Source organism: Panthera uncia, chromosome A2 (genome assembly GCF_023721935.1).
Source record: "Panthera uncia isolate 11264 chromosome A2, Puncia_PCG_1.0, whole genome shotgun sequence".
NCBI lineage: Eukaryota > Metazoa > Chordata > Mammalia > Carnivora > Felidae > Panthera > Panthera uncia.
Window position 1 is genome coordinate 110,980,798 of NC_064816.1, and position 27,423 is coordinate 111,008,220.

The following is a 27,423-nucleotide window of genomic DNA, read 5'->3' on the forward strand; positions in this document are numbered from 1 at the left end:
AGTCACGCTATTATCATTGTCATAGGGATGGGGCGTTCTCATACAGTAGAAATATTAGGAAGTTGACAAGAGTTTACCTAAAGTTGAGAAGATCTCCTGTCCAACTTGAAAGCACTCAATTTAAAAGGTCACTTTATTTGCCTCAACTTTAGAATGTCACTGGTGTACAGATTTAAAAGATACGTAAATGTTGTAAAGTTTAGGTTCTTGACAAGTAAATGAAATTCTGGGCTACACATCAACAAACAACTGTATCCAAGGACGCCTATTCTACACCTTATCCATGTAGGTTTTGCTTCGTAAACACATACCTATTCTCAAAGGGAACAACTCCTGAGTGTCATTACATAGGACTAAATAGTATAAAACCTTACCACTACCATTCAGTATGCACCACACCCAAGCAGAGTACAGGACTAGAATAAAACTTTATCACTTTAATAGTAAAATGCCCTAAGATTCTCTCCCATATAATTCTTTATTCCTTTCATCTCTGCCCTTCCTTTGCCATTTACACATGGACAAATTGGAAAATCTTTTCTTAAAGATTTGTTTCGAGATAGAGTGTGCAGAGGAGGGGCAGAGAGAGAGGGGAGAGACAATCCTAAGCAGGCTCTGCATAACCAGTGTAGAGCCTGACACGGGGCTCGAACCTATAAACCGTGAGATCATGATCTGAGCCAAAACCAAGAGTCGGTTGCTCAACTGCATGAGTCACCCCGATGCCCCAGAAAACATTTTGAAGGCTAACTCCTGAAAGATTTTTCAAAAATGGATTTTATCCGTGTACTTCGCATCTCAACTTCCCCCTTCAAGCCAACTATGTCCTTCCTGAGTTGTCTCCTTTCAAATGGTCATTCTTGTAAGGTTAAAGGACACACTCAAGAGACACAGTGGACTGGGTTCCAAAAAAATAGGCTAATCCAAAATTCAGTGATGTTATGGTGAGCTACAGGTTCTAAGATGCTAGAAGCAGTGCACATGTTCACACATTAATACTTACTTTCTAACAAGAAAACATGCTTCCAGGGAGAATTCTAAGAAATTCATTCCAAGAAATGTTTTTTTTAAATATTTTATTTTCTAACACTTAAGAGCAATTTTCGGTTACAGAAAAATTGACAAGCAGGTATAGATTTCCTACATATACCAAGAAATATTTTTTATTTATTTGGAGAGAGTGAGAGAGAGCACGAGCAGGAGAGAGGGAGACCGAGAATCGCTGGTAAGGGAAAACAGCTCAATGTGGGGCTCGATCTCATGAACCATGAGATCTTCACCTGAGCCAAAATCAAGAAGCAAACATTTTTATCTGACTGAGCCACCCAGCTGCCCCTATGCCAAAAGTTATTTTAAGATGATACACAACTTAATAAACCAAGTAAAATTTAATATGCATTTAAAAAAATACAGCTAAACTAAGATTTACAGAGATATTAGGAGATATATTGCAATAAGAAATGTACACATTAACTACTTGGTAAGAAACACTTCACAGAATTCTGTCTTAAGTCTTCCATTCCTATTATGTAGTATACTATAGATTCCATTGTCCAGTACTCAAGTTGGTCCCTCAGTACTGTCATATGTTCACATACAGCCATAAAACAGCTTCCATCTAATTTCTAATTTACAAAACTCTTCCCAAATTGGTAAAAAGTCTCAAACATGCCAAAGTTTTGCTTTCAAGCATCCCAGGAACTAGGAAAATCTTTAGAATGTTCAGTTTCTGAAAATCTTAGTCAAAGAAAACAGCAGTACTGGGCTTATTCATTTTTACTGTAAGTGGATACAGATTTTGTGCTATGTAATATTGGTCCACCAGATGACCACCACTCTCACAACACAAAAATTACCAGTAGCATTATCAACTCCATCTTCTCCCTATTAAACCCAGAGTGCAAGCAGCGAGAATGGAGCACTCAGTACCTTGGGTCTATGGGGAGATAACGATGATCAACAGCAGAAACACATATGGATGCATCAGCCATGCTATTTGGCCCTCAATACGCACTTACCAGAATGCTGTTCCACAGGACAGTTTACTCACATTATTTGGTAGCAATTTTTTTTTTTTTAGAAGTCTTTATAGTTTCCTTCCTCCAAAGCAAAAAATTTTTATTAAAGAAATTTTTTTAATGTTTATTTGTTTTTGAGTGAGTGAGAGAGAGAGAGACAGAGTGTGAGTAGGGGAGGGGCAGATAGAGAGAGGGAGACACAGACTCTGAAGCAGGCTGCAGGCTCCGAGCTGTCAGCACAGAACCCGATGAGGGACTTGAACTCACAAACTGGGGGATCATGACCTGAGGTGAAGTCAGACCCTTAACTGACTGAGCCACCCAGGTGCCCCAAGAAGCAAAGATTTTTTAAACACTAAATTAGCAGGGGCGCCTGGGGGGCTCAGTCAGTTAAGTGTCGAACGCTTGGTCTCAGCTCAGGTCATGATCTCATGGTTTGTGAGTTCAAGCTCTGACTTGGGCTCTGTGCTGACAGTCCAGAGCCTGCTTGGGATTCATTCTCTCTCCCTCTCTCTGCCCCTTCCCTATCCACCACTTGCACATGTGTACACACGTGCTCTCTCTCAAACTTAAAAATAAAACTATTAAAAAAAAATAATAAATTAGTAAACAGTTAACAGTCTGGAAATAACAAAAAGGCCAGGCTGGTTCTTTAAAGGAAAACCTTTGCCTATTTACCAGTTAAACTGAAATGAGAAAAAGGAAGTATTAGGTAAGATAAAAAGATAAAAGGTCATTAAATCAGAAAATGTAAAAAACTTTTCTTCAAGTTATCAATCAGGAAAATTTACACTGACCCAAATAACTGTTACCTCTATGATCAACTCAATACCCAATAAAGTGCCATGCCCAAAAAGTTCAATTCTTTCAAGCAAAACTCTCTGGAAGAATGACTTAAACCCAGTGGAAAAGATGACGTGGAAAATGAGGTAAGGACAGGCAGACCCGTTTCAGGGGGAGGAAATAGATTTAATGAACCGAAAATAGTAAATAAATGGGAGCATCCTACAAATAATGTGTTCTAGTTTGTTTTTTTACCATAGAGATACACTTTGCATCTCCTCCTCCCACGTCATTCAGATGCCACTCCCTCACCTATTAGTAGGGCATTCCTCCAGCTAGACTCGACTACTGATTTATCTTGGTGCATGCATTCGTGTGTGTGTACTTAATTTTCAACTAATTCATGTGATGGTGCAACCACATCTTTGTACAAAAAGTTGTGCCCTTGTATACCTCTGTTATATAAACTCTTATAGGTAAAATTTAGCTGGAGACAAAGGGTCTGAACATTTAAAATTGATAATTATCAAGTTATACACAAAGTTTCCCATTCAGAATGGTGGGATTCCAGTTAAGCCATTCATGTAACATCTGAGTGCTACCTTTGTGTTTAACATGGTGGGAGATGTGTAGAAAGTCTGCAAAACTTCAGATTTGAGAAGGTATGATCAGGGAGTGTCAAGAGTTTGTGTTTCCTCTGTGTAAGGTGCATTACCTCATCTACACCTCACAACCCATCCGACTAACATAAACTAACAATATTCCCATTTCTAAAAACATTTTTGAATGTTTATTTTTGAGAGAGAGACAGACATACAGAGTGCGAGTTGGGTAGGGGCAGAGAGAGAGGGAAGATACAGAATCTGAAGCAGGCTCCAGGCTCTGAGCTGTCAGCACAGAGCCCCAAGCAGGGATCAAACTCATGAACCGCAAGATCATAACCTGAGCCAAAGTCGAACACTTAACCAACTGAACCACCCAGGTACCCCAACATTTGCCTTTTAAAGATGAGAAAACTGAGCCAGAGAGATGCACACAGTAATATACTGACTGGTATTGTAACCAGCATTCAAACCTGGGCTTCTCTAGCTCTTGAGCCATATTTATTCTTTTAAAATGGAGGGCAGAGGGGTCCTGGGTGGCTCAGTTTAGAGTCTGACTCCATTTTGGCTCAGGTCATGATCTCATAATCATGAGATAAAATCCTGCGTCAGGATCTGTACTGAGCATGGAGCCTGCTTGAGATTCTTTTTCTCCCTCTGCCCCTCTCCCCACTTGTGCTCTCTTAAAAAAAAAAAGAAAGAAAAAGGAAAACAAAAAAAATTAAAGGGCATAACTCTACTTCCAGCAGGTATGGGATGTGCTTTGAAAGTGACTCTTAAGAAAAACAGCCCAACAGAACTTTCACTTGAGGAGGTGCTGCCTTATCACTCTTCCATCTGCCTTGGTATGATTTCCTGAGTCAAAAGAAATTTCTTATGTTGGCAAAAGCTTAAACCTGTGATCAATGTGTAAAAAATGGTATCAAAGATAGCCCCTTGACGCCTGGGTGGCGCAGTCGGTTAAGCGTCCGACTTCAGCCAGGTCACGATCTCGCGATCTGTGAGTTCGAGCCCCGCATCAGGCTCTGGGCTGATGGCTCGGAGCCTGGAGCCTGTTTCCGATTCTGTGTCTCCCTCTCTCTCTGCCCCTCCCCAGTTCATGCTCTGTCTCTCTCTGTCCCAAAAATAAAATAAAAAACGTTGGAAAAAAAAAAAAAAAAAAAAAAAGATAGCCCCTTGATATGACTATTGTTAATACTCTATTGCACATTTGAAAGTTGCACCGAGAGATCTTAAAAGTTCTCATCACAAGGAAAAAAAGAATTATGGTAAAGGCTGTTGACTTACTGTGGTGATCATTGTGCAATATATACAAATATCCAATCATTGTGCCCCTGAAACCACAGTTATAGGTCAATTATACCTCAATAAAATTTCTTTCAAAAAACCTAATGATTAAGTAGTTTAACTGAATCACCCACCCAAAAAAAAAAAAAAAAAAAAAAAAGATGCTCCAAGAGAACAAGCATCTGAAAGCATCAGGTCTGTTGTCCACTGCACACACCCATCTTATGCCTGTTTAAAATACTTTATAACTTAGAGTTTTGATGTTTGTTTCCACTGTTGAGAATAAAATAACCACATCTCCGAGAAGTTCTCAAGAAAAAATTCAAAATTCCTTCATCTTTATCTGTTATTTTGTTGCAGCTGAAGGTGATACTTTCAAGATCTGCAGAAAGTTTGGTTTCCCATTTTTTCACTAATTTATATAATACTGTAATCAAATCTCTAACATAAATCTTGTGCCCCTGTACAAATACTTCTAAGATTTTATGTCATGGAAGCGATGATCAGAGTATTAACATTTAAAATTGACAGATGGGGTTGGGGGCACCTGGGTGGCTCAATCAGTTAAGCGTCCAACTTTGGCTCAGGTTATGGTCTCACGGTTCGTGAGTTCAAGCTGTGCTGACAGCAGAGAGCCCACTTCAGGTCCTCTGTCCCCATCTCTGCCCTTCCTACCCCCTCATAAATAAACAAACCTGAAAAAAATAAAATTGACAGGAACACCTAGGTGGCTCAAGTTGATTAAGCATCTGACCATTGGTTTCAGCTCAGGTTATGATCTCACAGTAGGGAGATTGAGCCCCTCATTAGGCTCTGCGCAGATAGCACAGAACCTGCTTGGGATTCTCACTCCATCTGTCTCTCTGCCCCTCCCCTGCTCACGTTCTCTCTCAAACAAACAAACAAAAAGATTCTCAAGGGCACCTGGGTGGTTCAGTCGGTGAAGCGTCCAACTCTTGATTTTGGCTCAGGTCATGATCTCACGGTTCATGAGTTCAATCCCTGCATTCGGCTCCACACTGGCAGTGTGGGACCTGCTTGGGATTCTCTCTCTCTCTCTCTCTCTTTCTCTCTCTCTCTCCCTCCCTCCCTCAAAATAAATAAATAAAGCTTAAAAAAAAATCTATTAAAAAAATTCTCTCTCCTCCTGCCCCTCCCCTGCTCACATGCAGGCTCACTCTCTCAAAATAAATTTTTAAAAAGTCAATATAAACAAACAAACCTACCTGACAAGTTATTTCCAAGTTCTCATACTAATACATTTATCTTATGGTCAACGGATATATTAAGGAAAAGGGAAAATCATTTTATTTTGAAGCACGCCTTTCACACTTATGAAAAGTCCAGCAACACAGGATTCTAGATCCTATGCTTAGTTTTCTACAAATGAAAATCATCTAAACTGTGCTCTTCTGTGTCTCTTCCTTGATCTATAACCCACATGTACCTACTATTTCCGGTAAGAGCTAATCTAAAATTCAATTCCAGGAAATATTACTGATGAAAATCATTGGGTTTTGTTGCTTTAGCATATGTAGACGTACTTATATTCTTTACAAGCTGGTATTCCCAGTGTTTCCCAGGACATCCTAACACAATGCAGGTCTTAACACAGCTGTCAACTACATGAAGCCTCCCTTGTAGCTCTGTAAGCACTCTTAGAACACATACACGAGAAGAGGGTTTGCCTTCCCACTGAACCCTTGACTGTGGAGACCTGTGAAAGGGGCCTGTCCAGCACAGCTTGGCCAAGTCACTTGTGTCTATTCACCAACAAAGAACACTAAATAAAATTATTTCATTCTTTAGCATTTCCCAGTCCTAAGAATAGTGCCTCTGTGTGCAAAGCACTGTATCTCACAGCCTGCCAGTGTTTTGTGCAATTACCACGTACCATTTATTCCACAGGGACACTTTAAGGCCTTTCTTATTTTTTAATAACTGAATTAATGTGGACACTGACCATAAACTGTGCTCAATGTTAATACTTTTTCATTCTGGTCCTCATGGTATAACAAACACATTAATCTTAACCAGTTTTTGTTTTTTTTTTTTTTAAAGTAAAGATAGGACCTAAGTATTTTATCTGAGAACATCTACATCATGTTCTTCTCAATAATATACTTTTGTTTTGAGACTGACAGTCATAAAGACCTTTTTAATGATCAGACTAACCTAATGTGTAACTTGCTCAGATCTGCCCCATTGTGTTTTGCCAGGACTGCATAATTAATTGTTTCCTGGGCCTTGTTCCAGAAAGATTTTAGGCTGCTTAGAAAATACAAGTAATCCAGAAGTAAAACAGAGGCAATGAAGAAATGAGAATATAAAGACCTGAATCTAAAAGATGAAGCCAGGAATGTTGTTGTTATATACATTTAGCTCTAAGCTTTCCAGCAGCTCATTTTAAGACAAATCGGCTGCATAACTCAGTATACCTCAGTATATCCATTTGCTTAGTAAAGAACACTCTTCCTGGGACTGATCCCAGAGAGCAACTTCTGTACGTCTTGAGAGCACCAGCGTTAACAGGCATCATCCTTGGAGTGAAAGTTGCAGAGCCGCCCTCACAAGCACAGCATACGCATGTGTCTTCGCCTAGAAGATAACTCAAGACGGCTCTGTGAGGAGAAAAGCTCCAAGGGAAAACCTATGTTGCAGCCTCGAAAGCTGAATAAAAGCAAAATAATCTTTCTGACACAGTGAAGAAAGGCCATCAATGCTTTTTTTGTTGTTGATTTTTAGGAGCGGAAATTGAGTAGGAGATAACAAATCCAATACTAAGATTAAGAACAAATTTAAAAGTTGTGTGAGGCTTTGGAAAAGGAATGGTGGTCAGTAGAGAAGGGCCGAAAGGACTATTAACAAAGAGGGGGTGAAGACATCAAGGAAGAATCTGTATGCTGACAGAAAAGTATTCTGTGCTGGGATGAAAACAGAAACAAGAAAACCTGTCAAACATAAAAAGCGGTGTTAGAAGCAAACCAAACAAACGAGGAGGTGGCACCCCAGACCGATGGGCAGTGCTGTGTCCCTGGCAATAGCACATTAATAAAAAGTTGACTCATCAGACGTCTGAACATCACCCATTTCCCTCTGTGCCAATTCCTTATTCACCAAGCATCTCCCTGACTGTAGGTTACTTTTCAAGGAAATTTTCCTCTGGGAATATAAGGTAATTTGCATAATCATCCTGTCTGTTTGATAATCATTAAACTGTCTCTGTGGTACAAATTACTGCTATACAGACGTCTGCATAGTAAGCCATGTTTCCAGGATTTGGATACCTAACTTTTACTTACAAAACTAAGTAGCCAGAACAATGGGTTTTGATAAGCCTCTTTCACCTGTGATTCTTAAGTCTCTGAGCTCAAGCTTGAAAAAATTCATCAGCATCACCCTTTGTTACACATTCTTTGCATTTAAGTTAATGTTCAGCTGCATTATCCTGAATGCTTCTTACAAAACCTTCAGAGGTGAAGGACAGTCACATGACCCAAGCTGCTTCCCAGTGGGTTTCTGCCAGATGCCTACTGGCAAAACTTCCTTTGGACTTCTTGACAGACTCTGTAACTTGAAGTAACGTAAGAACAAAGCTGCTCAATTGAAGTTTGCGTAACTGGTAAAGTCTGCCAGTGAGTAATTCCTAATCATCTATCATGAGGAGATACAAGAATGAGCAAACAGTAGGGTTAAGTGCATTTACTTTGTGAGGAACAGAATCTAAGACATCACAAAGGCATGGAGACATGCGTGCCAGCCAACAAAACCAGCCTTCAGGAACCTGGAAGGATGCCAGTGTTTCCCTTTGGTTTGTAAAATAGATACTCCTGGGTTTTTTGTTTTGTTTTGTTTTAATGGATTTGGGTTTGGAACTGAAATTAAGTTTACTCAACTCTATGACCTGAACAGAATACTGAAGTCTTTAAAAATAAAAGGGGGGGGGGTGGTACCAGAGAAAATTTCTCCCATAGCTACATAACCAAGGCCTCTTAGAGGTAATAAGTGTATACAATGAGTGATTTACTTGCAAATATTTTACTGACAAAAGACCTGTACCTACAGTAAGAAATCCTAAGGAGTAGAGCACTAAGAACTGATCTCAAAATCCTTTCAACTCACAAAATATTTTGTTTCTGATGGAGCACCTTGAACTAGCTAAAACCTAAGAAAATGTTTATCTTTCTTGCCTCTTTGATAAAGTTTGCAATTTTAAGATCACGCTATTGTTTTTGGAGATTTCTGGGAAGATTCCAAAGACGATATCAAAATTACGAAGACAACAGCACTTGAGCTAACTTCTGCCAAACCAAACGCCAGGAAATACCATTCAGCTATGGATGCTGTTCTGTGCTATGCCAATTTCAGCTCTTGCTCTGTGCATGAGCTGCCACTGCCTCTTCCCTACTGTTTGAGCATTTTTGAAAGTAGCATTTCTTGTCATTTCTAAACTCAAAGTTTGCCAATTAAGTACTGCATGAGCCAGCTGCTAGGCAGGAACTAGAGACTTTTTGTCTGTTGCAAGAACCAACTCTGGCTGTATTAGGAAAAAATCTACCTGGCAGGTTCCGGTTAGAATACGTTGAGGGGGGAAGTGTGGGCCAAGTCCTGGAATGGAAGAGAGGCAAGGGATTTATCCCAAGTCAAGGCGCATCAATTCTCCTTTCATGTTACAAAGCAGCAGTCGGAAAACATGAGTAGCAAAATGAAACAACCCTAAAAGAGAGAGAGCTATACATAAAAAGAGAGAGTCTTTGAAACGTTTAGTCATCAAAACCTACTTCTTACCAGGCAATGTACATTGAAAGTAAAAGAGATTCTCTGCTCACCTACAGGCCATCAAGGATAGAGAGATGATCTTGGTAAGTAACCGACTTCCCTGTGAGAACTTCTAAGGAGCAACAAGCTTCTCATCAGCAGCTGTAGATGCCGAATGGCAGCTGCGGTGCATCCTCACGTGCTGAGAGCAAACACCTGCCAACCTTTAATCCTCTAACCCAGTTTTTAAATAAATGTATCACAGACCCCCACAGACCTACAATACTAGGTTCTTCAGCAAAAAGAAAAGTGAAGCCAACGGGAATAAAGGGAATATCAGAAGAAATGGTAAGGAGGAAAAAAAAACCCATAAAGCTTTAGTAAACTTAATTATCGCCTTTATTTTTGATTAAAAAAGTTTTTTTAAATGCTTATTTATTTTTTAGAGAGAGGGAGACAGAGTCTGAAGTAAGTTCCAGGCTCTGTCAAGCACAGAGCCAGAGGCGGGGCTCGAATTCACAAACCTCGAGATCATGACCTGAGCTGAAGTCAGACGCTTAACCAACTGAGTCACCCAGGTGCCCCTAATTATTGCCTTTAAAAACAACAGTTTGCTTCTCAAAGTGGTGACTACTAGGTACATTTAAGACTATTAGTGAACGGAGTTTAGAAAAAGAACAAAGTCTAATAATATACAGTGAAGGCAAAGCTATTCCAACTAAGTACTCCCCCACAAAGAGGTTATATACTATAACAGAACTTGGTAAAAGAATTGTTCCCTTAAAACATTAAATCAGAAAACTGCCTGACAGCTATCTGGAAGTATAGTTCACTCTAACTGGTATCCAGAAACACAACAATTCTCTGAAAATGGTGTTTTCCCTTTAATTTTCGATGAAAATTATCTGTAGGAGTGGAATCTGAATCATGGAATTCTGTGCTCTATAATTAATTTAGATCATCCTGGGTTCTTTTTGTGTCGTTTTTATTTTGTTTCCGATTGAACTTAGAAGCTCACCTCCACCCTCCCAAAGCTCTGTGAGACACCTTTTACAGGTAATACTGCTCAATTCAGTAGGGCAGATTTATTCATCTCTTCAGTTAGAGACACTGCTTCCCAGCTTCTCTTGCAGGTAGACGTAACAGACATTATGTTCTGGCAAACAAGACACCAGTGGAAGTGTAAAAAGCTATCTTCAGGCAGTGTCCTACGAGGTGGCTGTTGATTTTTTTATCCTTCATCCTTGCTGGCTGGAATCAGACTCAATGGCTGAAACCTGAGCAGTCATCCTGGGCTGGGAGGCGGCATGCTAAGCCAATAGGAGCACCTGTCCTAGATGATACAACATAACTACTACCAGCCTTGGATTGTCTACCCTTCAACTCTTCTCATGAGAAAGGAAAACTCATTTAAACCATTTCTTTTCTTGTAATACATAGCCAAAGCTAATCTTGATACACATAGTGTGCCAAAATAGATTTAGAGGCATGAAAACAGACATATGGCAGCATCCCACAGACATCTTGGCCTGATATTTGCCTGTGAGTTGGAATTAACAGGTGATCCAGAGAAAGGGAGTAGGTTTTTGACCACATTTAAAATAAAGCACCAAACAACCTAGAAAGAGGGGCATGCCTGAGTCGTTATGTATTTACGTTTATCCCAAATATTATCTATCATACATTAGCCTTGATAGATATTTTTCCAACATTTGAGTCCCTCTTCCATAGAATAGTATCTGTTGCTTGCACAGTAGCAGTTTGACAATGAATGGACAACAAAAAAACTCCTGATGACCTTTACAAAAATCACAAATTTCTAGCTTCCATCTGTTCCCACTGAGATTTTGATTCATAGTAGCCCAAGGCGAGGTACAGGTTCTTAACCAGTTAAGAAACAGAGCAGCTGGGGCGCCTGGGTGGCTCAGTTGGTTAAGCGTCCGACTTCGGCTCAGGTCATGATGTTGCAGTTTGTGAGTTCGAGCCCTGCATCCAGTTTTGCGCTGACAGCTCAGAGCCTGCTTCAGATTCCTCGTCTCCTTCTCTCTGCCCCGCCCCCGCTCTCTCTCTCAAAAATAATAAACATTAAAAAAGAAGAAGAAAAGAAACAGACCAGCTGTTGTTAACCTTGGCTACCTCCACACTCGGGTCAGTCAGAGCTTTCCAAAATAGTGATCCCTGAGAGTTTCATCTCCTCCCCAACCCCTACCCTGGGGGATTCTAATAAAAAAGGTCTGGGGTAATTCTAATGTAAAGAACAAAAAACCATTTTCCCTCACAAAGCACAAAGTAGAGAAAGTCTTCTTTACAGAACATTGCCAACTAATAAATGTAAAAAAACAACAGACATGAAAATAGTAATAATGGGATTGGGCAAATGGCAGCAATGGAGATTATACCCACTTTGAGAAAGACTGGAGGGCAAGATACATATTCTCTTTTAAAGTATTTTGTTTGATTTTGTTCTTTACATTTATTTATTTTTAAGAGACACAGTGAGACAGAGCACAAGCAGGGGAGGGGCAGAGATAGAAGGAGACACCAAATCTGAAGCAGGCTCCAGGCTCCGAGCAAGCGTTCAGCACAGAGCCTGACACAGGGCTTGAACCCATGAACCATGAGATCATGACCTGAGCCAAAGTTGCTCACTTAACCAACGGAGCCACCCAGACACCAGTCTTAATCATAGGTGGGAAAGGTACCTTTACAATGTGGAAATTGGACAGACACTACCTTAGTTGTACGATCAAATAGTATGACCAACAATGAGACACAATGACATTATCTGCTTCCCAGTGAGACACAGAGAAGGTATTCCTTCCCGGAAAAAGGTATAACCTGAGCCTAATCACACAGAGGCATCAGTCAAATCCTAATTAGGCGACACTAACAACTAGCCTGGGTTTTTCAATGCCATAAATAAGAAAACAAGTGGTGGGTAGGGAGTAGGTGACACCAAATGGAATGGATGATGCAGGGATGGACTCCTGCAAAGATAAGAGGGGACTAGAGAGACATGACAACCAACTGCAATGCATAATCCTTAATTGGATTCTTTACTGAAAACACAGCTACATAATAGAACATTACTGGAGTAACTGTGAAATTTAAATATGGGCTGCACATTAAATAATGGTCTGATGCCGAATTTTTTTTTTTTTAACGTTTATTTATTTTTGAGACAGAGAAAGACAAAGCATGAACGGGGGAGGGTCAGAGAGAGGGAGACACAGAATCTGAAACAGGCTCCAGGTTCTGAGCTGTCAGCACAGAGCCCGACACGGAGCTCAAACTCACGGACCGCGAGATCATGACCTGAGCTGAAGTCGGCCGCTTAACTGACTGAGCCACCCAGGCGCCCCTGGTGCCGAATTTCTTAAAAGTGAGGATACTGTGCTTAATATCAAGATGAATGTCCTTGAGGTGAAAAGTTAAAAATAGTACAATGCTCCCATTAATAATTACCTCCAAAGTTCGTAAAAATATGGTGCCTGGATGGCTCAGTCAGTTAAATGTCCAACTTCGGCTCAGGTCATGATCTTGCAGTTCGTGGGTTCAAGCCCCACATCGGGCTCTGTGCGGACAGCTCAGAGCCTGGAGCCTGCTTCAGATTCTGTGCCTCCCTCTCTCTCTGCCCCTCCCCTGCTCGTGCTCTCTCTCAAAAACAAATGAACATTTAAAAAGTTTTTTTTAAGTTAGTAAAAATATATACCCAATTTCCAAGACAGAATTATATACCTATGTATTTATTTCTAAGAGGAGAGGCAATTGCAAACACGTTAAAACCCACAAAAGCACAGATTTCTTCTGTTCTGGAGAAAAGGGCAGTTGTCCTTTCCCTTTTAAGTTTTCTGGATGATTCCTGACACATTCTTTAAGGTCTAAGACTAATACACAGAGATAAAGTTAGTAGTAGGTTTAAATCAAGAGAGAAATCACAATAAGACATTCATCCATAGAAAACACATGCATTATAACCCTAATTTATTAATTATACCAACTAGACAGATGATAGATTTGTCTTTTTTCTTAGCTTTTTGTGTTTTGAATGGTACCTCCTACACCAATTTAGAGAAATGTCCACATATGAACTTGGGGATTCCATTATATCACTACCCAGCATACATGTAGAATCAAAAGCCTACTTGAATTCTGCAAAGAATGCAGGCTAAGATTATCCACATTTCTTCCCTATAAGACAAGAATTCCCTTGTCCTGTGCACAAAACCACCAGGTCCTTAGGGGGTTCTCAGCTCCTTCCCTTCAGCAGTATTTCTGCCTTTACTGCCGGCAGCTTCTCCATCTTCTCCTGATCTCACTGGCTGCTTCTAATTATAACTACTCAATTTAGTTTTAAAATCTCAGGGAAAACCAAGACCATGTGTTCCAGTGAGATCTTCCTTACATTTACTCATGGTTCACTGACCCCTTTCTCCCATTCTTAAAACAAAATCTTTACTTGCTTAAGTCACTAAAGATTTAAATAATAAAAGTCCTTTGGAAGGGCACCTGGGTGGCTCAGTCGGTTGAGCGTCCGACTTCAGCTCAGGTCATGATCTCCCAGCCCGTGGGTTCAAGTCCCATGTCAGACCCTGTACTGACAGTTCAGAGCCTGGAGCCTGCTTCAGATTCTGTGTCTCCCTCTCTCTGCTCCTTCCCTGCTCGCACTCCGTCTCTGTCTCTGTCTCTCTCTCAAAAATAAACAAACATTTTTAAAAAATTTTTTAAAAAAAAGTCCTTTGGAAATGTTTTAAATACAATCTCACTTTTCTTAAAACAATCCTTATTTTCCTAAGAACACAAGAACCCATTACACAAAACTATATCACTACATCACAAAATTGACCAACTCTGGGTAATATTTATGTATGTATGTATGTATGTATGTATGTATCTATCTGTCTATCTTAAAAATAGACACCTAGCAATTCACTGTGGGAGTTTTTGCTACTGAAGCAGCCAGAGAAGTGTAAAAGACAGATGTCCAAGAATGTTCTATAATGTTACCACTCGTAATGTGAGAGAGTTTACTGATAACCAGTAAAGGCCTTACCTGTAACCAATAGAGAGGAAAGAATTTAAATGACACCTGAATTTACAAACTGGAAAGTGAGGAACAGAGAGATTAAGGAGTGTGCCCAAAGACAAAGCTAGTTTAGAGCAGCTAGCAGAGATGTAGTTTAAATAAGAGTTTCTTCAGGGAAGCTCAGTCAGTTCAGCGTCCAACTTTGGCTCAGGTCATTGATCTCATGATCCGTGAGTTAGAGCCCTGCATCGAGCTCTGTGTTGATAGCTCGGAGCCTGGAGCCTGCTTCAGATTCTGTGTCTCCCTCTCCCTCTGCCCCTCCCCTGCTCATGCTATCTCTCTCACTCTCAAAAATAAGCATTAATAAATAAATAAGTAAATAAATAAGAGCTTCTTCAGCAATGAGTTGTTTTAAATAATCAGCTCCTTGTAGATTTTAATCAATGCTGCTTGACACAGAAATGTCAGAGATACATGTGCCTTAAACTCAGTAATATGACAAATTCATCTATTTATAATAAAGAAATAGGCAAATTAGACCTTAAGTCCATATTCTCTCAAATTCCTATTTTAGGCTCACTTTTACCCTCCTCTTAAACTTTTTATATTATTGAATTTTGTAAACACTAGTAATGTCTGATTTGAGAGGAGAGAGAGAAGAGTCCTGGTTCAGTTTCTTCATTGTGCAGCGAGAAGACAAACCCAGAGGGAAGAGGAGAGTGACCTATGGTGATACAAAGCGCAGGCAGAGCTGGACTGAACCTGGGCTCTCATCCCAGAGATCCTTCCCTTAGCCCCTTTAACATCAAAGTACAAACATGTCAACTACTTCATATCACCTTTAGCTGTGGTGGAAAGCTTCAGATAATGCATAATAGATCTATTCACACTGTCATGGGGTTGAAATTTTGATGCCTATCCATAGATGAATGGGCTTTGTTATATGGTTTCCAGGACCAAACGTGTTCAGGGTGGCTGGTGAGTTGTAGGGGAAGATGCAAATGTTGCTGACTGTAAAAGCAGAAACACTACAAGAAGAGGCCAAAAGTAAACAACACCCAACACAGGTGGTTCAAGACAGGCCTAGGAAATTCTCATTCATACAGGGATAAAATATGAACAATCTCAGCAATCTGTTATCAGTACAATTCCAGGAGCATTTTACTCTACATGTAGTCTAGGCAGTGTTATATTGGAATCCCCAAGCTGTTCCAGCTGGACATTTCCCTGAATTGGAATAGGAGGTACGACTCAAAGCATATAGAAGGAAAGAGTCAAACAGGAAGGGAGAGATGTAAAAACAAATCCATAAGGGAAGATCCTAGAATGTTGTTATTTCCATGATGATTCTCTACCTCTAATTATCATTGATAACGCAACAGAACTGTGAACTACTTTAAAAAAAAAAAAATTACAAGGTATATGTTATACTGCAATTATTTTTATACTATCACTGGTCTCCTATTTCCAACCTCAGAAAAAAATGCTATTTTTAAGAAATAAATATAAAAATAAGGTTCCTTAATAGTCTACCTATTTACAAAACAAATAAAAGCTGTCTAATGGTTGCACACATACACACGCACAAGAGACCCATGAGCACAACTAGCTGGAGCTCACTGTTTAAAAAGCACACTCAAAGTGGAAAACACATTTTTATTGACCTTTCAAAGCGTTTGACTTCCACGTGAAGTTTAAGATGAAGGAAGCCTTTTAAAAGTCCTATCTTTCAACATTTAAAAATAACTTCTTTCCCCTTCCCTAAAGTCTCAAACTTTTCTTTGGAGATTTAAGAGCCCATGGTGACAACCCTACTACCCAAAAACTTCAAAAGAATATTTCACGTGTCCCTTCTACAAAGGGGTAGGTAGGAAGGTTCTACTGATATGAACTAGAGAGCATGTGTTGGCTCTCAACTGATGGATCATATGGGGATCAAGTTTTACAATCAGCATCGAATGTCACCCTACTCGAGAGCAACAAAGTCTAATAACTGTGTCCCTCTGACTGCATCCCGCTCACCCATAAAGAAAGCCAAGGTACATTATCTTACCTCAAACTGTGGGTAAGGAGGAGTCATGGCTGAAGGGGGCCCTGAGGTGGGAGGTGGCATCCCTGAAGTGGGTGGGAACAGACCCAAGGCATTCAGATTTAATCCAGGAATTAAATGTGCTTGAAGCTGCAATAGTAAAAAGGTCCCTCATTTTACATTTAAAAAAATCAAGTGTAATTATAAGTGACAATATTCAGATTGTGACCTCGTCTAGTAAAAAAAAATAAAAAAAATCATTTTATGACTCAAATTTTAGAACAGAGCAGATGTTCCATGTTATTATACTTGAGCACATATCTGTTTACATTTCTTGATATTTTAAAATCTGTGTGCTCATTTGCCCCCTCCTTGATCTGAAGCTACACTAGCTTTCTCAACTCGCTTTCCTTAATGATCAGCTCACAGTGCTTAGACAAATATGTACTCTGTGTGCTATGGGCACGCAGTAAATACAGACTGAAAACCTTGCATTAGTTGAAGAAGTAAGCAAACGAGATTTGTGCACTGAAAAGCAAACCAGATATACAGAAAAAGGTATTATTAAGAGATCTTTACTCCTTCGATAAAATTTGGCTGTCGTGGGTCTAAAAGTCTAAAAGTCAAGATCTTTGGCAATCAGGTCCCATCCCATACAACTATGGCAACTAGACATATCTTTGGAGTGTATCCAGGAGCCAGAAAGAGGACTTTGTGTTGGCTGAATTTTATAAGGGCTGAGGAAGTGAAGTGGAGATGACAGTTGAGACGTGAGCATACCTAGGAATCTCTTTAAAAGGTGTATGGGTTGGATTAACTCGCAACTGACTCTGAAACATCAGATGAGCAGTTATAATGGGAAGGTAGATAAGGCAGCCAGTCATGGGAGGTAAAATGATCAGCATATTTCTAGGTTCCTCTCACACAAAGGTATTATTTTTATATTTCCCTTCTTTCACATGTAGTGTTTCAGATGACAGGCCCAACCGAGGAGTGTTTTTTTCATTTACTTGAAAATTCAAAATGGACTACAGACATGTTACATTTTCTGCACCATTCCATCCACTCAGGAAGGTCAGCAATTCACTTTAATTGCCTTCATTGCTCTCCACAGATTATTTTGTCATTTTTAATTCTTTTAATGCCAAGGTTTATGACTAACCAAATTAAAATTAAAATTTGAATTTTTAACAGTTGCTTTTATATGCGTGGTATCTATTATAATCCCAGTCCTAATAAGCATTCAATGTAGGCACAACAGCCCCATTTCACAGATGAAGAAACCAATGCTTGGAGAACAGGTAAGTTGTCCAAGAGAACAGAGCTGCAGCTAATCAGTGGTTGAACTAGGACTCAAACCCAGTTCACGTACCTCTTAAGCCCACATTCCTACTCTACTAATCTTCAAATTAACATTGTGCAGAAGATACTCATCTTTTTTAAGGAAAGTATTAGCCTTATTTAACAGATAAGGAAGCTAAGGCTCCAAGACTATATACCATTTGCTAAAATCACAGAGAGCCAAACCTGATGTCAAAGCCTGTGGTCTTCCAAACTATCCCACGGCACACTCACTATGGTGCTAAAAATCAATTAGAAACTACATCTAATGCTGCCACCATTAACGACATCAGGATTAATGCAATTGAAAACATCTTTTAACTGTTCATCAAAATAAAGGCACGGCCTCCATATTAAAACTAACATTCATAGAAGCAATATCATTTTCATAAGACTCCCTGATTTTCTTCATGATCTCTTCCTCAGCTTTGGCACATGTTTCAACGTTGCCTTTAACTGTAATGGTGCGCTCTGGATTATACAGCGTCAATTCCTGCAATCTGCAGAATGAAAAAGAGGGAAAAGAGAAAGAATGGAAATTACAGAAGGAAGGCAGTTAATAACAGTCCAGCCACAGATGGCAATTAAAACCCAACTGTGGTGGCTGGCAGTATGTAAAAGTGGGTGGTCAGACATGATGAAAAATGAGTAAGCCCCAAAAGATAGGAATCCAAGAATTGTAAAGCTGCCGAAGAAAATACTTCCCCTCCAGTCTTCTCAACAGAAATTACTGGGTGTACACAGTTCACTTAAGTCCATGTTTGAAACACAGTGTACTTCTTGACCACTTAAGTTAAGTGAACTTTTTTCACAACAATTCAACAGTGAAATGTAAAGAAAATGATCACAGGGGTGTACGGTTTTAGTGGAAACCAAGAACCAGATGTACAAAAACTTTAATAAGGATGTTCCTAGACTGCGTGGACCAATTCTAAACATAATTGGCAGTCTCATGCAATTGCATTTTCTGGGTCACAAGCAAGAAATAAACATGGAAATATTCCAAAAAGGCAAACCAGAATTCATGTGTCTAAACTTACTTTTTGCCAGTAATTTTAGAGTTTAGATTAAAGTAAGCTGGAGAAAATAACATAAATCAATGTGTCTTGATAAATCAATGTGTCTTGACTAAATTAAAAACATGATCCCTTGATGGCCATATAGACCCTACATTAGAAGGCCTTAGCAGTATTCAGAAACCCTCTGCTTGACCAAGATTCTGCTGAAGCTTCATAATCCACTGAGATGACAATTGAGACTGCCTGAGCCTGAGCCACTCAACAGCCTTGAGAGGAAAGCAATGGGAGATTCTTAACCATGGAAAACAAGACTAAGTACATAGATTGAAAGGATACGGAAAACTGGTAGAGCTCTCCTTCGTAATTATAGAGTTAAAATCCTCATTTTCACTACTTAGCAGAATGCCGTAAGCTCAACTTGAGCCAGATGAATGGGTTATTATTCCTTAACCTTTTCTCTTATTTGCTAAAAATGTAAACATCTACACAAGGAAGACTATTTGTCTTAGACTGAAAAAGTGTATTTCTCATCTCTGGTCTCAACCCACCTCTCCCTGCCAAGCATTTTATATTAGCTTTTTTCTAATAGCTGCTTTACAATAGCTTTTAAGATTTTTTTCTCTGAAAACCCTCTCATTTTGGGGTGTAAAATTCAAGACACTCTGTGGGGTTTTTTTTGTTTTTGTTTTTTACAATCAAGCAGGACTTTCCTATTTCCTACCACTCCCTTCTTTGAAAACTCCTTGCTGCATGAACATGATGCCTGTCTTTCCTTAGCATTTTTCCTTAGTTCATCAATCTCCTCTCACCTCATCTTTTTTGGGTACTGTGATGTAAAGAATAGTTACCCCCAGAAAGGGAAACTTTTCCATACAATTTCAGAGCATTCATAGACCCAAGGTGTGACAGCCAGCTTCCAAGATGACCTACTCCCCAGTGGGCCCAGTCCTCTCTCACACTGAATAGAGATGACCTGTGTCAATTATACTAGAAAAATGATAGAGTGTGACTTCTGAGGCTGTGTTATAAAAGACATTGTCACTTCCATCTTGCTCTTTCTTGGATAATCCACTCTGGGGGAAGACAGCTACCACTGTCCTAAAGACACCCAAGCAGCCCTGGGGAGAGGACCATGTGCTAAGGCCTCACATCAACAGTCAGCATGAACTTCTCAGCAACATCAAGTGACCCCAAGCCAGAAACACCCAGTTAAGCTGCTTCTGCATTCTTGACCCACAGAAACTAGGTGAGCAATAAATGTTTACTACTGTTTCAAGCTGTCAAATGTTGGGATAATTTGTTACACAGCAGTAGATAATAAATTGGGTTACTTATTTCAACTGTGGGAGTAGTGATCAGTAAATTTGACCAAGACTTCAGCTAGAAAGTATGAATGTAAAGTATTTAGTGCTTTCTGCCTCTTTAGGAGGAAAAGATAATGCTTTCAATATGGGTTAGAAACAGATAGTAGGTAGTAGATTAAGTTGGAGAAACAAAAAAAAGTATGTTGGTACAGGGTAGCTCAGACTCCTGAAAGATGGGAGCGGCTCTGTATAATACACAACCCACAGCTTCACAGTGCTAGAAAAATTTCTAACTCAAAGAAAGCAAGGCAGCACTTACGGAGATATCGTGATTTTAGTGTCAGTGTCTTGCTCAATTTTTTTAAGATTTCTTCCTTCCTTACCAATAAGACGGCCTACAAAGTTATTATGGGCTAAAATCTTCAAGGGAATCTCTTCTGTGCTGTAAATAAAAAAAGAAAAAGGCCATGCAATCAGGAGAAGTAAACCTTCTCTTGGGTAAAAAGACAATATCCATTCATTACACATTTACTTCTTACCTACGATATAGGAAGCATTATGCTAGGTTGAGTTTAAAGTCCACTGACCTCCATTCTAGCAATGCATGAATAGAGGGGGCAAAAAAAACAGTAACAAGTATTGGAAGGTAACTTTTAAAACCATTTTCTTCCATGCATCTCAGGGAATATCTTCCAAGGTAGACTCTGTTAGCTCATTGAAAACACCTCTTACTCAAACCAACATCCCTAAATCCCCAATACCAGGACACAATGTACAAATGCAAAACAATAGGATTTTATTATAAATTGTGAACTACATTCCTAGAGATACATGCACAATTTACAGAAGGAAACAGAAGAAACTCAACGGTGGTTACTCTTTAGGGGAAGAGTATAAGAGCACGAAGGGGGGCTTTCACTTTTCATTGTGTACCTTTCTGAATTTCCAAGTGATACATATCACTGCTGAAAAATATCACCGGCATTATCTGGATGGTGAGCCTTTCCGAATTTTTTTTTTTTTTAAAGAATTATGAACTTATAACAAAGCTACATGTAACATCTTACAACTAAAATACATTTAATACATATTAAAGGTCCCTACAAATTAAGTGCTAGTGATTAGGTCCCCAGGCTAACTCCAGTACCTTAGTCAGCTCTCTCCTTTTAGGAGAGTGTTGTACTATAAGCTCAAGTGGCATAGAACCTAACCTCTGTTCAAAGTTCTTGTGGAACAGGCATTTAGAGTTTCAACCTCAAACACCCAAATAAATCTCCAGTTTGCCTTAGCACAGGATTAGAGATTTCTCCACCTCTATACTCCCCGCTGCTGCAGAGTAGGGCTGGGCAGACAATAAGAACAGAGCTCCCATGGGCTCCGAGTAAGGGAGTCAGGGTTTGAGGCCCATTTTCGGTAAACCCCAAGATTTCTTGGTTCTCAGTTGGGTTTCCTATCCCATAGGTGCCTTCTCCTACAGCTAGACTCTCCCCATTAATACCAACCACCCCATATCCAAACATGATTGAAAATAAAATACTTAAAAGACTTCTACTTTATAACCAACTCAGGAGTACCTACCACCACAGCTCTTCAGGACAGCACTGCCCTGTTTGTTGACAATGCCTAAGAATTCTGTCATAGAAGTCCAAAATAAAGCAGCATGAATATCAACCTCTTCACAGCTTAATCCTCTTTACTCACAATTTTATATCTTGAGCTTCCTTATGCATAATCTCCAGAATAGATTTACAAGCCGCAGAGGTCCCTTCAGGGGTAGACAGGATAGTAATGGACTTCTCAGCAGCACCTGCATTCTCTTTACGATGGACATCGATTCTTACAGTGAGCACAAGGAGAAAAGGAGAACTGTAAGCATGTATTCACAATTACAGAGTCTGGAATATCAACTTCAAAGTAACAGGAAAGCAAACTAGTGGAGCCACTCTGGCGAAGAGTATGGAGGTTCCTCAAAAAACTAAAAATAGAACCACCTTACAACCCAGCAATTGCACTATTAAGTATTTATCCCAAAGGACACAGAAATAAAGATTTGATGGATGCATCCTAATGTTTGTAGCAGCAGTATCAACATTAGCCAAACTAAGGAGAGAGCCCAAATATCTATCAACTGATGTAGGATAAAGAACATGTGGTATATATATACACAGTGCAATATTACCCCATCAAAAACAATGAAATCTTGCCATTTGCAATGACGTGGATGGAACTAGAATGTATTATGCTAAGCGAAATAAGTCAATAGACAAAGACAAATACCTTATGATTTTCACTCATATGTAGAATTTAAGAAACAAAACAGATGAATGTATGGGAAGGGGGCAGGGAGATAACAGAGGGAAACAAACCACAAGAGACTTTTTTAAAAAAATTTTTAATGCTTATTCATTTATTGAAATAGAAACAGAGCACAAGTGGGGGAGGGGGAAGAGCAGAGAGAGAGAGACAGACAGACATAGAATCCCAAGCAGACTCCAGGCTCTGAGCTGTCAGTACAGAGTCCGATGCAGGGCTCGAACTCATGAACTATGAGATCATGACCTGAGCCGAAGTTGGACGCTTAACTGAATGAGCCACCCAGGCGCCCCATGAGACTCTTAATGATAGACAGCAAACTATGGGTTGATGAAGGGCGGTTGGTGGGGGATGGGCTAGACGGGGGATGGGCTAGACAGGTGATGGGTATTAAGGAGGGCACTTGTGGTGATGAGCCACAAGTGGGTACTGTATATAAGTGATGAATCACTGAATTCTCCTGAAACCAATACTGGACTGGTTAAAGTTTAAGTAAAAAAAATAATTTAAAAAACATGTTGTGAAGTTACAGCTACCAACACAGTAAGAGGTCCTTCATCTTACGTGAAAGAAGAAACAATACATATGATAAGGTTTCTGGTTTTTTTTTTTTTAATGTTTATTCACTTTTAAGAGAGAGACAGAGGGCAAGCCGGGGAGGGGCGAAGAGAGAGGGAGACACAGAATCTGAAGCAGACTCCAGACTCTGAGCTGTCAGCACAGAGCCCGATGCAGGGCTCAAAACCACAAACTAAGATAGTGACCTGAGCAGATGTCAGACACTTAACCGACTGAGCCACCCAGGCACCCTAGGATTTCTCTTTTAAAGCTACCCATGTTAGCAGATACAAGGAATAAGTCCTATAAAGACAGATTCCCAACTTAGCAATACTTCCAGGGATAAGATGAAAGGTAACCGCCCCCTTTTTAAAAATGTGCACGCTTATTTTTAATTAAATACAAAGTGAGTCTTCTGTCGTTTAAGAAGTACAAGAAAGAAAATTATCTGAAAAAGTGTATTTGGGGAAAATTAAATACTTGTGAGTCCCTCTGGCCATTCAAACACTAGAAGAGCTACACAACGCCTGGCCTTAAGAACGGCTGCTTCACCACACCAATAACGTCAAGGTTTGCATTTCATTTTTCTAAATGTTTGAAACCTGAAGATTCATCTCTGAATTAAAAGGGCAATGAGTAGGTGGGGTGATGGGTGAGATAAAGGAGTAATATTAAGAATATATTATCATGATAAGCACTGAGTAGTGTATACAATTGCTCAATTATGGTACTATACACCTGAAAATAATACTGTACCTTAATTATACTTAAATTTAAAAACATTTCCAGAACCTTTAAAAAAAAAAAGGCAATGTAGAAATTAAACAAATAAGAGCTGTCTAGAAATAATTTAAAAAAATATCTCAGGTTAAGTCCCAATCTCAGGAACTATCTTTCCAAACCACTATTTCAATTCCCAATCACTGTTAAGTATTGCTTATGTTCTAGTAGGTAAAATGTTAATCTAGTTTATTTCCACCCATTCACCCGTGTTAAGGATTACTAAACTCTGATCCTCTGAGAGAAGGGAATATTGCTTTATAGATCAGGGTAGTCCTCTGAGACCATTCCAGAAACAGAAGATCTAATAATGACTAGTTTCAATGGCCAAGAGTTAATTAAATCCACTGGCAGAACTCTGCAAATGAATCATCGGATATAACAAAAATTGCTTCCCTTCCCTTTCCATCCTCCATCTTCCTGCCTTAATAAAACAAACAGTTCAATTTAATTCATAGAAGCTCTTTCCTCTGACAAGGAAATGAGTAGCTTTAAAAGAATAACTCTAATCTGCCCCAGGACAAGGAAGGGAAACCATTTAATAATTAGTTTCTGCAGGTAACAGTGGATAAAGGAAAGCAAGGAGCCCTTCCATTTCAATATTAAAACCAGGCAAATTTAAGATTAAAACTTCCCCACTCCCAACATTATGAAGTCAAAGACCACTGGTTTAACACAAAGGTTACCAGTATCCCACATTTCCTGCTTCAAAGCAGGGGGAGGGAGGGCAGGATCAGACATCACCGTGCAGGTAGAGTGGGCATGCAACCCCACCAAACACAGCTCATTTCGCTTCTGCAGGAGAAGTGAGTCAGCTAGTTCAACACTGGCATGGTGCCTGCGATAAACATGAACATCCTGTTAAGCTCAGGGGAACAAACATACATAATCAAGACCTACATAGTACCATAGCTGTACTTTCAGAGAAAGACTGCTTAACTCCATGGACCACATACAATAAAGTCATTTTCCTTACTTTACTTACAAATTTAAAACGCAAAATCATCCATTCATCTTCGTAGCTGGTCCAAGGACATTTCCATTTCCATTGTTGTGTACAATGACACAGCCACCTCTCTCCAGTGCACAAACTATGGCAGCCACTGTCCCCACAGAGGTGCTTAGTGCACTTTACAGAACAAGGGGTGAGGACAGTTCATTGTCAAGCTCTTTTGGGTCAAAAGATCCACATAGAGCCTAACAGGATGGTTAATAAGCAAATCAACATATAATGCACTGAAACTTTTAAAGAGTATCTTAGATGTATTTTTTTTTTTTAATTTTTTTAACGTTTATTTATTTTTGAGACAGAGAGAGACAGAGCATGAACAGGGGAGGGGCAGAGAGAGAAGGAGACACAGAATCAGAAGCAGGCTGCAGGCTCTGAGCCATCAGCCCAGAGCCTGACGCAGGGCTCAAACTCACGGACCGTGAGATCGTGACCTGAGCTGAAGTCGGACGCTTAACCGACTGAGCCACCCAGGCGCCCCTCTTAGATGTATTTTAAGGGCACTAAATGTAATTTACATACAGTCATGTCATTCATTTGATAAATATGAGAGTCTTCTACCTAGCAGACAATGTGCTCAGCACTGGGGCTACCGTCATAAATAAAAACACACAGCTCTTGCTTTCTACTCCTGCAAAGGTAGCTCCAATGTTTAATGGACAATCTCCAATCCCTTAACATTTGCATATTAAAACTATCAAATTAACATCCTAAAGAATAAGCTAATCCAACCACATGGCTTAATTATGGGATAAATTTGGAGCATAAACTGAATGATTCTTTACCGACATAAAGCATGATTGAAAAACTACCTCTGTACTGGACCCAGAAAATTACTTCCAAAAACACTGAAGGCGGGTATCACTGGGGGTAGGACTGGGGACAGGGATAGGGGAGTAGAGAATAGGCAAGTAGTGGCCCTTTTATTCGCCAGTGCCTCCCTCATCAGAAGTGGATTAGGTATCATTTGTTTTCCATTTATGTGTGCAAATTTGAAGTTCTCTTTGAGATTAAGGTTTTGCCTAAGATTATCAAATCACAAGGTTTTTCCAGATTCCCAAATACTGTACAAGGAGGAATCACGACCACACTCAGAAGGACATCAAGTACCAGAACTTACTGTTATTAAAATTCAAAGGGGAAAATATTAACATCCACTGCAGCCTCACCAATACTCACTTTGACTGAGTCTGTTTGGTAATGTTCCGAATGGTGGCACCTTCTTTTCCTATGATGGCTCCAACAAATTGGGTAGGGACCAGCAGGCGCAAAGGCAAGTCACACGGTTTCTGCTTGGAGATGGATCCTGGAGATCCCTGCCTCGATGAGCCCCTCTGCCCAAACCCACGACGACCCCGGGGCTGCTGTGAGGGGTTCTGCTGGGCAGCCATTTCATCAGGGATGTAGGCCACTTTCAATGTGAAGCTCTCCAACTGGAATCCATTTAGTTTGTCTAAAGCTCTGGAAGATGACAAGGAGCAGAGTATGGGAAGAGAAATTGAGTTATATATAAACCTTTCAGCAAAGCAATAACCATCTCTTTCCACTCTGGATTACCACTTCTAAAAATTCTGAACAAAGCCACTGAGCGAGTAGTAAACTCCGAACACATACAATCCAACCCCCAAACACACAGACACACGTGCACGCGTAGAAGACCAAGTTTCCAAAGGGAACATATTTGCCACTTACCAATGAAAAATAGAAAATAAAAAAGGTTAATCAACAGAGTTTGATTAAAAATGGTATTACCGGGGTGCCTGGGTGGCTCAGTCGGTTAAGCGTCCGACTTCAGCTCAGGTCATGATCTCACGGTCCGTGAGTTCAAGCCCCGCGTCGGGCTCTGGGCTGATGGCTCAGAGCCTGGAGCCTGCTTCCGATTCTGTGTCTCCCTCTCTCTCTGCCCCTCCCCCGTTCATGCTCTGTCTCTGTCTCAAAAATAAATAAACGTTAAAAAAAAAAAAAATGGTATTACCCGTGAGGTTAATAACAGCTTATGAGTACCTAAATTTCAAAGAAGTGAGTGGACAGTCTTTGTCTTGTCTGGTTTTTCCAAATCAGAATGGAAAAGATGTTAGAAATATGTACATCCCCCACTTCACCCTCTTGAAAAACAAAAATATTAAAACATTTTAAGAATTGCAGGACAAATATCCCTAAAGCACTCATGGGAGACACATACAAATTAATACTTAGGCTAATCAGTCAGTCAATAAATTCTCAGCAGTTCATGAGCAAGTCTGAGAAAAAAGCAGTTCCTGACCCTGTGGAATTTATGATCTGATTTGCGGCAGAGGCAGGGGTGCTAGTGAATCAAAAAAAGCAAATGAAGCTATTTTCTACTTTATCTATCTATCCATGCATGCATCCATTTACCCACCCATCTCTCTATTTTGAGAGAAGCTCTACTTTTTTCTTCATTTTTAAACCTCATTACAGAAAAGTACCCACTCTTAAGCATACACCTCGAGGTGAATGTACATATCCAGATCCAGAATTAGGATGCACCAATGCCCCAAATGCCCCACCAGGGCATTTTTCAGTAATTTCCCCTCCCCTAGATTTCTAACACCATAGATTAATTCTGCCTGTTTCA

The 27,423-nt window shown here is 39.9% G+C and overlaps 1 protein-coding gene across 3 annotated transcripts in view; it reads right to left on the minus strand.

Annotated features, from left to right (window-relative positions):
* IGF2BP3 (insulin like growth factor 2 mRNA binding protein 3) overlaps positions 1-27,423 on the minus strand; it is a 152,204-nt gene that overhangs the window by 8,283 nt on the left and 116,498 nt on the right. For all 3 annotated transcript variants that reach the window (XM_049642893.1, XM_049642895.1, XM_049642894.1), the window contains 5 exons: positions 26,007-26,288; positions 21,869-22,003; positions 20,487-20,609; positions 18,209-18,344; positions 16,528-16,653 (listed from right to left, as the gene is read on the minus strand). In XM_049642893.1, coding sequence (XP_049498850.1) covers positions 16,528-16,653; positions 18,209-18,344; positions 20,487-20,609; positions 21,869-22,003; positions 26,007-26,288 — 802 coding nt within the window. The remainder of the gene's footprint in view (positions 1-16,527; positions 16,654-18,208; positions 18,345-20,486; positions 20,610-21,868; positions 22,004-26,006; positions 26,289-27,423) is intronic.